This window comes from Phragmites australis, chromosome 4, assembly GCF_958298935.1.
Source record: "Phragmites australis chromosome 4, lpPhrAust1.1, whole genome shotgun sequence".
Classification (NCBI taxonomy): Eukaryota; Viridiplantae; Streptophyta; class Magnoliopsida; order Poales; family Poaceae; genus Phragmites; species Phragmites australis.
Window position 1 is genome coordinate 45,864,474 of NC_084924.1, and position 12,593 is coordinate 45,877,066.

General features: G+C 46.6%; 2 protein-coding genes across 2 annotated transcripts; one reads left to right on the top strand and one right to left on the bottom strand.

Moving 5' to 3' along the window:
* Positions 1-5,633: 5,633 nt before the first annotated feature.
* On the top strand, positions 5,634-6,729 carry LOC133916819 (uncharacterized). Its single transcript, XM_062360676.1, has one exon. It carries the CDS (start codon positions 5,932-5,934, stop codon positions 6,457-6,459), a length of 528 nt encoding a protein of 175 aa, XP_062216660.1. The 5' UTR covers positions 5,634-5,931; the 3' UTR covers positions 6,460-6,729.
* A 3,265-nt stretch (positions 6,730-9,994) lies between these two features.
* Positions 9,995-11,642, bottom strand: LOC133914482 (uncharacterized). Its single transcript, XM_062357582.1, has one exon. It carries the CDS (start codon positions 11,562-11,564, stop codon positions 10,140-10,142), a length of 1,425 nt encoding a protein of 474 aa, XP_062213566.1. The 5' UTR covers positions 11,565-11,642; the 3' UTR covers positions 9,995-10,139.
* Between the last annotated feature and the right edge of the window lie 951 nt (positions 11,643-12,593).

Genomic DNA, 12,593 nt, shown 5'->3' on the forward strand with positions numbered 1-12,593 from the left:
GGAAGGAATCATGGAACTCTTTCGATCTATTTTTAAGCAATAAGCAACTTGCCACTGCTTCCATTTGATTGAGACTTGGACACTGGAGGAAGGTTGAGGTGAAGCAAAAAAACAAATCCACCGCTCCGCTCCTCCCCAAGCACCAGCTGCAGCAATTCTGGGTTGGCCTCACCTACGGCTGGATTGAGATAGAAGCAAGCGTATTTTTGTCCAATAATATTCTTATCGCAATTCCAAACCTAACTTTTCTAAACGTGTATAAGTCTATAATTTTCATATTCCTATCGTCAATGCCCAACATATCCATCTCAGATGCATATCCCAAACCCACAGCCTATCGTCAATGCCCAGCATTGCCTCCTTGAAGTGTATTGCCTGTAAAGCAACCTTTCCTTCTATTGTGGTCTCTGAGCTGGCTGGAGCACTCACTTGAACACATTGCTCCTTTTATCTGGGTAGAAAGGTAATTCCATGCTCACCAGGTCGGGCTGCAGTCACGCCCAGAGGCTGGGACGCCGAACCACTGGACACCGGAGAGAGAGAAACGTGGGAGAGAGAGAGGAGGAGGAGGAGGAAGGTGTACTTCATTTACATATGAACCCTACTTTGTGATATTTATTTTATAAATTTTAATTGCTGACAAAAACGATAACTCATCTGCCACGTCGGCAAAACCACTCTAGGGGTTATTTAAACAGTTTTCAATTCTTCATGCGCAAGTAGTAGAGATCGGAGAGGAATGCCATCCTCGAACTGTTGGATCGGATAATGACGTTAGGCTTGAGTAATAGCCCATCTAGCCTGTTTGGATTTTTCGATTGAGAGTTGAGGCTTCCTCCAAAATTAGCTGGACTCCGAAAAGCATGGTCAAAAGGTTTAGATTGGCCCATTTTTCTTTGTCACTAATTGGATCGTTGTACATAAGAATTAAGCTCCAAACATCGACTATTGTATTTTTGTTGTTACGGCCTGTTGGGCTTTGTAGTGTAGCCTGTATCAGGATAACATTCGGTCCTTTGTAGACCTAGTTGTATGCACCAAACGAATGCTGGACTAGAGTAATTACACGTACGACCATTCGAGCATACCTCGAGTGCAACTCATGATCTAATGGTTGAAATGACATGGATGAAAACTCATAAATACATTACATGATTTAAATGCATGGTTGTACTTGAGTTATACTTAAAATGGTTGTGCATGAATTATTTCCTATCCAGTATAACATTCGGACCCTGTATAACATTGTCACTGCAACTGCAATACACCCCGAGGGAATCTTATGCATTTACGAGCTTTCATCCAAAGTATGCGGCTGTCCCGCCTTGTGCGGGATAGACTAGACTACTGAGATCTTATTTTGTAATTGTCGTGTTCTCTTTTTCTAATCTTTTAATGAAAATGTCTAGTTCCGCATGAATGTCCGTCAATTTGAAGGAGATGTGAAGCAAATGTTCACCGACCAAGTCTAACTATGCAATTCCTCCCATGACCTCACAGCTAAGTTTCGTAGAAAAAACATGTGCACGCCACAGCAAAACACGCGAAACGGGCGCCCCCTTGCACTCGCGCCACAGCTCAACAACATTCCGACCGCACGCGTCCAGACACAGGCCGGCTGGGCGGCTGCCTTGTTCGGAAGGAACACCGTCATTTGAACGACCGCCTGACGGTCTGAACCCATGCCAAGCACGGGCCAACGAAGTGCGAACGCTTCGCCGTGCGGGTCATCCCGACGCCGACCGTACGGCGCGCGCACGAGCGCGGAGCGGTGAGCGCACGGCGACGGCGACTGCCACTCGCGGCCAATTCTTGGCATCGTTTACCAGCATCTCCCGTCCATTGACGAGGAAGGCCGTGTGGAACCCGCAGTGTTGCATTTGCGGGCCACGGCCACCGTCTCCCACAGGCCCTCAAGTGGCCATATCTTTTCCTCTTGTCGAGCTACTGTGTCTTTTTCTCTATTTCTGTGACGTGTAAAGTACTGTGGTGTAAAAGTCGAAGTGACTCGCGTCAGAATCCCACCGGAGGATACGTGCAATTAAAGGAAGCTCGGGGCTTCTTTTGACCATCCTGCGTGCGTGGGCTGCTCTTATCTCTATGCTCCTCCATTTGGAGTACATCACTACCTAGAATCTTCGCTCCTGCAGACGCGTGCGATGAGCAAAAGGAATGAGAAATTAACGGACGCTGGAAACTGCGGAGGCATCTCCAACAATAAGATATAACGGTTACTTCCTCCGTCTCACAAAGAGTTGAAGTTTAGAAATTAACCGTTCCTTTGCTTTGCTCTTAGTTCCGGCTAGCTTTTGTTTCGTTTTTCGCTCTTTTTCTGTACAGCTCTATACTAGTTTTCAATAGAAGCCGAGTGTTATCTCGTCTTAAAAAAATTGTCCGACAAAAACTTGATTGGTAGTCAATTTGGATCCGTGCCACAAAAGGCAGACGTTATCACTACTCTCGAAATCAGTCTCAACCCACAGTCTCCAATCCACGTCATAGCTATTACTGCGCATTGTGAAATTGTTACTAATGCATCCGCTATGAAAAACAAACAGTCGTGGAGCTCGCCGGGCTATAGCATGATTGTGCTGAACTCTGAGGATGGAAGCGGCGACGAGGCCGGCATGGACGACAATCTCGTGGCAGCCACAGAGCTCACCGGGAAGGTGCGGAGCTCGCCGATCGCGGATGTCATCGGGCAGAGATGTCGCTCTAGACAAGGATAGGACGACGACGACAGACTATAGCATGATTGTGCCGGACTCCGAGGATGGAAGCGGCGACGAGGCCGGCATGGATGACATTCTCGCGGCGGGCACAAAGCTCGTCGGGTGGGCGCGGAGCTCATCGGGCGGGCACAGAGCTCGCCGGGAGGGCACAAGCACAGAGCTCACAGTCGACTGTGTAGATCAAGCTGACGACATTATTCCTGACTTTGACGAAATGTCATACATGCTAGATTCTCTCGCAGGTGAAACTTGCATCCCTTGCTCTCTTGCATACGACATGGTGGTTAATGAATCATTCGACTACAACACCGACACGGAATGGAAAGTTGAAATGGCGGAGGCGGGAAGCTAAAATGGCGGAGGCTGTGATCCACAACGTGATGCTAAAAATCATATTCCCTTGTTTCTTTTGAGTTCATTGTTACTTATGATTTGGATGTTTTGGTTCGGTACTCCTTTGAACATGATCGATAAATTATCTAATTTTAGTTCAGAGCTAATTACATAATATTTATTGCATACATAATGTTCAAAGTGTTGAAATCAGAAATATAAAACCATGGTTATGTTTTGTGCTAATATTACAGCATTGCATGTCCAAAAGTGATATTGTAGCACTGCATACAAATTGTGCCATCATATTCAGTTTGTTCTAAGCGGCTAAGGACTACATGACACTCTCATAGAGTTCATGATCACAATTAAGAGTATTAGGATGAATGCCTTGAAGCTCTAGCCCCTCCTTGTTCATGTGAGGAATCTTGTAGCCGTTACCTTCACCAGCTCTCATGATCTCAATCAAGCAACCTTGTAGTGTATGGAACACCCTATTTACCTTAGATGCATGTAGACATGATATTCCTGATGTACATTAGCTATTAGCTTATCCATATTTCTAGAAATCCTCTTATATGTCAAGGATTGAAGAGAGGCAAAAATAAAAAATAAAAAAAATCCAAGATCTAGGACATTTATATCTGGTGAATTTGGAGGCTGGTTCATGAGGCGGATGTCAAGCTCTGTTTGGACGACTGCATAGGCGAATTGATCATCATTGGCAGGCACATGCGTCCTAGCTGAATCCATATAATCTTGCCGGCATCTTCTAGAGTCTAACACGCTCTAATAGCTGGCAGCACTTCCGCAATCAGGAATGATCTAATTGTGTCTCTATTAACCTTGAGTGACTTGGTGATTAGTGTCCCCCTTGCTCTATTCTAACTTCTCCTTTGTGCCGGTTCCTACTCAAGAAAACACATGTTAAGTTCGCAAATGAAAAAAATAATAATCAAAGTAGTACATCAAGCATGTAAAAATTCTGCACCTTTCTGATAAAAGGCCACACGCCTATCTTGCCATCAAAGGTACAATTTCCTCCTTCATCATATCTTGGCCTGGCAAGAGCTGACAAGAACGTCACTTTGTCACTTGAGTTCTTGTTTTGCACACTCCTAAGTGAGTCCTCTTCCTCTGGACGCATGTTAAGATTCCTTGCTTTTTTTTTGTGTGTTGAACCACTTCTTGTCTAAATGTACAATGTTACGCATGTCAATGAATATGGGTTCATTTTGCAAAGTATGTTGATCTAACATGGAAACATGGAACTGCAGCCTAGTTTTTTTTTATTCCTTCAAATATGGCTGTAGTTAGTTGGAGTGCTTCCTTGAACCACCTATGTAGTGTGCTTTTACTCACATCGAGAGCATATGCAAGTGACCGTACAATACTTCTGTGCAAGGGAATAGTAGCAATCTGAGACATGTCCTACGGCTGGAAGGTTAAGATCGAAAATCATTGTTGTGGAGGGATGTGTGCTGCTATGTTATGCACTATCAGGTTTTATAGGCATATGAAATTTGGTTTTTGAATTCCTGATACAACTGAAGCTTAGCGCCAAAATTTTCTGTACTTAGCGCTGTGTCATGGCGGCAAAGCTTGCTAATTTTCGTGAAATCGATGACGGATGAAGCGAACTGAGTTAGCGGCAAAGAATTTGTGGCAATAACTTGATTATGTGCCAGCCGCTGATGATAGACGAAGCGAACTGAAGCGTCAATAAGGCAGACGAAGCCTAGGATTTTGCAGCGTGCGGGATTAAGTGGGGGCAGATCAGTCATTTCACATCAGCCTTAATCTTTCCTGAAAATGCTAAAAGATTCAATTCTTAATTCTTTTATAAGATTTCCCTCCATATCTATAAGATTCCCCTCCGTATCAGCTCTATCTTCACCACATCCACTTCTCTCTTATCTGTATGCTACAGTAATAAGAGCTAACAGCTATTTACAACCATTAGAGCTGCTCTGAGAAACATCACCTCGACCGATGACCAATGGATGTAGGTGTTATCTCAGCATTGTCATATACAGGGTTTGTTTACCGGTAAATATGATTTATCGAATATATCAAATGTGCCCAATAATATTCAAATAAATTTAAACAAAATTCAAACAAAATACTAATAAACATGATAAATTTTTTTTACTAGTATTCACCGATAGATCCGATAAATTGGGTTTATCACCGGTTTTTTTGGCCGAATTGTTTTTTTCCTTGGCCATAGGTACCCTCAGGTTTTCTGTCTTTTGCCAACTGAACAAGTATCTTGTCAAAATCATGCCATGCTAATGGTAACAAAAGTGAATTTTCTCGAGAGTCATTACATGATTTACGGACGTTCGGAGCGAACGTGTTATTCGCCTTGATGGCGATGCTAACAAACAACAAACTCTATTTGTGCCATAGTGATTCTGGGATACAAATTGTCATAATATATGCGCAATTACCAATTTTTTTCCTTCGCAGAAAATGCTTTAAACAAGGTAAGAGAAATTAATCGTGACAAAAAGAGGCTATAACAAACCGAAGCAAAAAGAGGCAGCAATATCTCAAGTCGCACAACACTATCCGAGTATCCGACCGACCGACCCCATCTCAAAAAAGAAAAAAGAAAAAACACTGCCCACTCCTTCCAAGTTCCAACAACCTTTCCTCTCTGCTTCCTGAACATACGTCCTCCTCCGCCTCTTCGTCTCTAATATCGTCTTCCCCGCGCGCGGCCTCCCCATGCACCAACACCGCAACCACCCCCGCCACGCCCGTCTCCAACCATAAACGACGTGAACCCTAAACAACCAACACGCACAGCATATAGGTAGATAAACAGAGACGCATACGAGCTAGTTTCAGGCTTTCAGCCATGCGGCGGTCAGATTGGGAAGACCGGTGCAAGCGGCACCCGGAGCACCGGCTGTCCGAGGGCGTCTGCCCGTTCTGCCTCCGCAATCGTCTCGCCCACCTCTCCGCCTCCTCCTCGGCCACAACCACCACACTCGCCTCCTCCTCGGACATCACCCCCACGTACTCCGCGGGCTCGTCCCCTCCGCCCCACCACGTCGCGCTCTCGGCGGACGTCAGCTCGGTTCACGTCTTCGGCGGCGGCGAAGGCTCCACTAGCTCCTCCTTCGTCAACGTTGCGGCCTTCTCGCAGCTGCTGATGCCGACCTCCGCTAAGAAACCTGCAGGGAGGCAAGAAGAGGCGGCGGGCAGGGAGCCTGTGCAGGAGAAGGGGGAGGTCAAGAAGAAGAAGAGCGGCAAGAAGAAGAAGATAGGGAGGTTCCTGTCGAGGCTCGTCGGAGCGGAGAAGCGGCGGCAAGCTGGCGACGCCGAGCTCTTCCACTCCAAGACCGTGAAGGATACGACGTCGTCCAAGTGGGTGTTCTTCTGAATTCTCATCAGACGGCGGCGCGCCATGCACGCTTGCAAGATATGCTCCACCGGTTCTTGATCAATCCTTTACTCTCCCTCGTTTTTTTTTCAGGTACTCCTGTGCTTGATTTTGAGATTTTTTGGGTTCTGTGTACGAAATTAAGTAATTAACCTTTTTGGCGATTTTGTACTTGATCATAAGGATATTAAGGTTACGTATGTTGGAAATTGTATATGCTTATTCTATGAAGTTAGATAATTTGAGAACAACGTTTATATGGATGTCAAATTACTTCTCCTGTACAGTTCATGCAGCGATAAAATTTTAAATTGTGAAGGATACGAGAGAACATTTTTTAAAACCGTGTATTACATACTATTTACAGTTACAGATGTCAGATAATATGTATAAGACATTAAGATAACATATAGAGTAGACAAAATCTTTGAAAGACAATTCTTTTAGGAAACTTATGAAAGAAGCAGACAAGCTTGTGGTCAGGAGCTCGAGCTCTAGTCTCACACGTCTCGTTAAAAAGCCTCCAACTAAAGTTTAGTAAGGGGTCCGGTGTTAAAAAAAATTATAAAAGAAGTAAAATGTTAGTACTACGTGTATTTGAGTGGACAATTGATCATACTCACCAAGACCTATTTTTTCTAATTGTTATTTGGTCATTGCGATCTGTAGAACTCCTTTTCCCCCTTTTGACGGTGCTTCTTCTGGCTTTACCCGTCTCTTTTGCTTTTTGATCTTTTTTGCTGGTGTCATATCGTTTCGATGTGGAGTTTCTTGTCCTGATTTGGATCTGTGTCCACTCGCTCCGATTCGATTCGTCCACCTGCTTGGTTGGACAGGGTAGCTCAACAAAGCAGTACCATCTGATGTTGCCACGCTGGGGAGCGGCGAGATGGAATTCTTTACCCTAGCAGATCAGATCAGTATCCTTTACAGTAATGCACAGAGGTTGACATGTAAGTCTGAGTCTAATGTCAGTTTCTGTGTAGTAATTGTAAAGAATCCGTATCTCCTAGCAGCGTCTCACCCTGTGGTCTACTGTCTGCACAGTCCATAATTATTTTGACCTCTATATTTTTCGACATATATATAGTATGAAATGTCAATCTTGCTCGGCCGGCCCCTCTAAGGCTATATCTGGTTCCGCCACTGAGACGAGCTTTCTACTTGGGACATGAAATCAACGCTCCTGAGATGCTAAAGGATTTAGCTGCTTCATTGCTGGTCACTGCCCTGAATGCTCTCCACAACCGAGGCTATGCAGTATCTAAATTCTAATAGAACAAGGCATGCTAAGTAAAACAGCATCATTTTAACATGACCAATCTTAATAGCCTTTATATACTAATGGTAAACAGAACGTCTGATCCAAAATCGTCATATAACTTTGAATGGGGCGAACAATTAATCAGGAAGAGACATAAGAAAGAGAGATTCCAGGCATGTAAAATAACCTTTATCATGTTGCCTGTATAAGATAGGTAGCAAAAGATGTCATTGTCTTCTTTGCCAACTATATACATATTTTTGTATTTTTACACAATAAATATTTTTAGAAATAATATTTCAAGCAGAACATTACTTGGTTAAAATCGTTGTTGAAAACGTTAAATATGGGCTTCCTAAGTATATTTAGAGAATTTCATTTGATAAAAAATTACACTTTTTTAAGTGCCGAATGACCACGATGCTTATCCAGACAACATGCATATAAACCATAGGCTAGACCAATGGAGCTCAAATAACTAAAAATGGAGTTTGTAGATAACCAAGTCAGAGTTTGATGAACATTGGTCCATATACGCAACCCTGCATCCACGACGAAACATGAAGAAGCATCCATGTAAGCGTATACGACTGGAACAAAACACTCGGTCAAGGAAACAATAAAAAATGTAGGCGTGGGCAATTCTAATCCTTCGTGCAAGCCTCTAAAAAGCATAGGAATCGAAGAAAAATGAGTTGACCATACTCTGTATTTGACCAGAACAAGATTGATTTTATTTGATTGGATAAGGTAATCACGACTACAATAATGAATGCTTATTAGCAATCATGACATCCAGCTGGATCGTAAATGGCAGCAACCGCGGAGCTTGGACCGAAATTTAGAGAAAATTGATGAAATAAATGGATTCCAACTAAATTATAGGAGGATCAGATCAATAAAATATGAAAAATTAAACTTAAAATATATTAAAAATTTTGTTGAACTAAGAGGACCACGGGTCACATAGCCACAACACTGCTCCGCCCCTACATGGTAGCACTGCAGCCGTTGGAAGTTGGAACCTGCAAGGAAGAATTTTTCCTGGTACCAACTGCAACTCATTTTGCCGTTTGATTACTCAGTCTCCCCATTGATGTCCTCGTCCTGGAGCAGTGGAGCTCCAGGCGTCCTAGCTTTTGAGGCATCGTGGCATCATCTTGTTGCCGGGAACAATGACGAACAAGGTGGGAAGGAGAGCTGGAGGGAGAAAGCGAAAATTTGAGAAGAACAGCGGTTAGCCTGCCATATTTAACTAACTACAACCAGAGAATTTTTTTGTAATTAATCATTAATTATTTTCTTATGTTAATAGGACACGTGGCTGGGGGCGGTTGGACTTGCACCGAACTATGTGCAAGGTGCCCTGCACCCGAGCCATCTCTGACTTCACCGTTCCCGAACTGCACGACAAGGAAGGTAGCGTGGGTTGTGAACGTTTCTAATTCGCATCCGCGCACGAGCAAGCGAACGAGCGCCTTCGCCCTGACAGCTAAATGATAAGGCGCCCACCTTCGCTCCCCTCCTCCTTCCTCGCCTTTAGCGACCCCATCTCGCGTGCTCGCCCCCATCCTGCCCTACTCCACCTTTTTCGATCCTCCTTCTTCCTCGTCTTCAATGACCATATCTCGGCATGCTCACCCCTGCCCCACCCTCCTCCATCATCTCTGGTGACTTCCCGCTGCCGAATTCGTCGCCCGCTGCCCGCCGTCACGCTAACTCGCGTTGTTGGGTTGTTGCTTTGAAGCCCCCGCTGCCCACCAGCGGTCCTCCACTTTCCGGTCGGTGGTGCCCCTATCGCCCGGCCTCAGCCGCCCCCCAGCCACCACCTTCGCCTCACCACCCACCACCTTCGCCTCACCACCCGCCTCCTCCCGGACCTCCCTCTAGGCCCACCGAGCAATGGAGTTTGACCCCAACTCTAGACCCTAACCCTAACCTGACCGCCACGCGCTCCGACCGCTAAACGATAGCGGCGCGAGATTGGGCACACGCAGAATAGGATTCTCGGTGGGTCGTGGGGTACACGGGTATACTTTAGACTAGCCTACGCTCACCTGACATAACCTAACCTTAAGAGATGGTGTGGGCCACTAGTAGGTCCAGTTTGGCTTCTGTCGCCGACAATCATCTGCCTTTTGGGCTAAGAAGCTTCCAAAAGGCCGAAAAAACTGTTCCATTGAAAGTTTGGTGAAGCGTTAAAGTTTATCGTTAGCTCGAATATGCAAGCTTTAGCAGCTTCGTTTCAGCTCTCATACGAGGCACGGCGTTGCAGTATACACTGGGCAATTTCGAAATTTCATATACAGGAATCCAAGAGCAGCTCAGGATCAGGGAGGCATTGCACGCCCAACAAAAAGCACCAAGTGGTCAGAACTGCCATGCACACACATGCCACCACCCTGTTTTCCATCGGCTATTTGTTACCGAAGCTCTTCCACCGGAACAAGCTGCCAACCTTGCGCATGACCACCCGTCGCCGGCCGGGCAACCTCGGCATCGAGGAGAACACGCCTAGCTCCCCCTTCTGGTCGTCCATTGAACCGAAGATGTCGTACGCCGAGCCCTCGAAGGTCTCCGACATCCGGCGCGGCCGCGCTAGCCCCACCGGCGGCTTAATCTTCGAGTCCGATGGGTACTTCTCCAACCCCGGCCGTACTATCACGCCCTGCGGCGACGAACTCTCCTCCACGTCCAACTTCGCAGCCGCGGCGGCGGTGGGGCTCGATGACGTGGCCACGAGAATGCTCTGCAGCTCCTTGACGCTGTCGCGCGCTGCGGCCTCGCTGACCCGTAGTCCCTCCAGCTCCTGCTTGGTGCACTTGACGGCCTTGTCCTTGTCGCCGACCACGCCCTTGAGCACCGCGTTCTCGCTCCTCGTCTCCTCCAGCGCCTCCTTCACCACCTTGGTGTCCTTGACGGCCTGCTTCAGTATGTCCCGCAGCTTAGAGATCTCGGCCCGCCCGGAGCGCTGCGACTCGAGGAGCCGTGCATTCTCGCGCCGCGCCTCGGCGAGCTCGGCTTCCGTGGACTTCATGCACGCCGTGAACCCATTCTCCTTTCCCCGCCACGCGGCGAACGACTCCTCGGCTTCGGCCCGGAGCCGGACCACCTCGTCGGACAAGGCGCGGAGCTTGTCGTCCTTGCGCTTGACCGACACGTGCATCCGATCGGCCTCCAGCCGGGCCGTCTCCGCCTCGTGCTGCGCGCGCGCCAGCTGCTGCCGCGTCGCGTGCAGCTCTGCGTTCACCTCCTTGAGTGCCATCACGAACTCCTCCATGGCCTTCTTGCTCTTCTCCTCCGCCGCGAGCGCCACCCTCAGCTCGCCGTGGACTCTCTGCAGGTCGCGGTCGTACCGGCTTCTCGGCGTTGCGACGGGGGTTCTGGTCTCGAGTTTCTGGATGGTCTCGTGCAGCGATGTCATCTCGAGCCTGGCTTCCTCGAGCGATATCTTGGTGAGCTCGAGCTGCTTCGTCTGCAACGCCAGCGAGTCGAGCATCCGCTTCTCTGATTCCCGCGACGCGTCGAGCTCGGCCTCGAGCGTCTCTATCGTGGTGCGGTCGTTGGCCGAGGCCAGCGCCTTCCACTCGGTCACCTCCAGGACGCGGTGCGCGCGGTCCCGCTCGTCGCGCACCTTGCGCAGCTCGCCGCGGACCTGGGCGAGCTGCTGCTCCATGTCCGGCCTGCTTTGCTGCATTTTGTTCCACTGGATTAAGCGGCGCCTAGAATGCTGCACGGCGATTGGAGCGATAATTCTTGGACCATGGAGGTGAGGCGATTGGAAACGCGCTAATCTTTGGGGGCATGTGGAGGAAGCAGAGGATAAAAAGGGACGTCGCATGCATGCATTTGCAGGTTTTTGCCAAATATGCGGTGTGGAATGGGGGTCTAAAATTGGGTTGAATGACAAGTTTATCTGAGTTGGTGGCTCCCTCTACATTTTGGGCATAAGCACTTTCTGCTATATTTTGAGCATTGAGTTTCACGTGTGATTTTATCACCTTGTCTGCATTATGGCACGATGAATTGATCACTGTTTGTCATAGTTCTTTGTTGTTGATTAGTGTATCAACTTATTTTCTTGAAGAATTGTAACTTCTGAAGGTCCATGATACAAGTAGAACTGTAACTTCTGAAAGTAGTAAACAAGAAAAGATGGTAGTACTTTTGAGTGATAAAGTTTTACAGGGGGATATGCTGAAAATTGAAGGAAATCTCTACGATAATGGTGACAACATGCACTGTACACAAATAATTTCCTTTGCTATTTCCCACTGAAATGAATAGCAAACATGACCCTGCATCTGGGTAAGCTCGGTTCGAAATTCCTGTTGTTGCATCACTTTGTCCATCTATATGGTGCACCTGAGACTTCCCTTGGAGTAGCAGGTCAAAAGCTTCGTTGATGTCGTTCAGGTTATAACCGTAACTCGTCACTGTTGATTGGATATTAATGATGGGTTGTAATCTAGATCTGTCACTAATAACCGATAAATGTTTTTCGTATTTTTTGGAAAAAAAAGTCAAAAAGAATATATTTTTCGTCTAATCCATCCTAACACAGGCTCATCCCATATACCTCATAAGTCATATATTTTTTACATTATTTTCAAGCTTGCGTCCCATGGGAATCGTACTCATGACCTCCTAATCGCACGTGTAGCCACCTTACCACCTCTGCTATCATATAGTTATGATAAAAACTGGATATTTTCTCCTTTTAACCTTCTTTGCTGTAGGTTATTAGTGACGCGTCATAACCATAGCCTTACTAATGATTAATTTTGCTAAATTTTGTAGAGGGTTATAATTTGATATGTGACCCAGAGTGCATTCGGTAAAACGGGTATAACTTTTGCATACATACTTC

Bases quoted from the DNA above. Each gene is read 5' to 3' on its own strand.
- LOC133916819 (XM_062360676.1), top strand. From the start codon at position 5,932: ATGCGGCGGTCAGATTGGGAAGACCGGTGCAAGCGGCACCCGGAGCAC.
- LOC133914482 (XM_062357582.1), bottom strand. From the start codon at position 11,564: ATGCGACGTCCCTTTTTATCCTCTGCTTCCTCCACATGCCCCCAAAGA.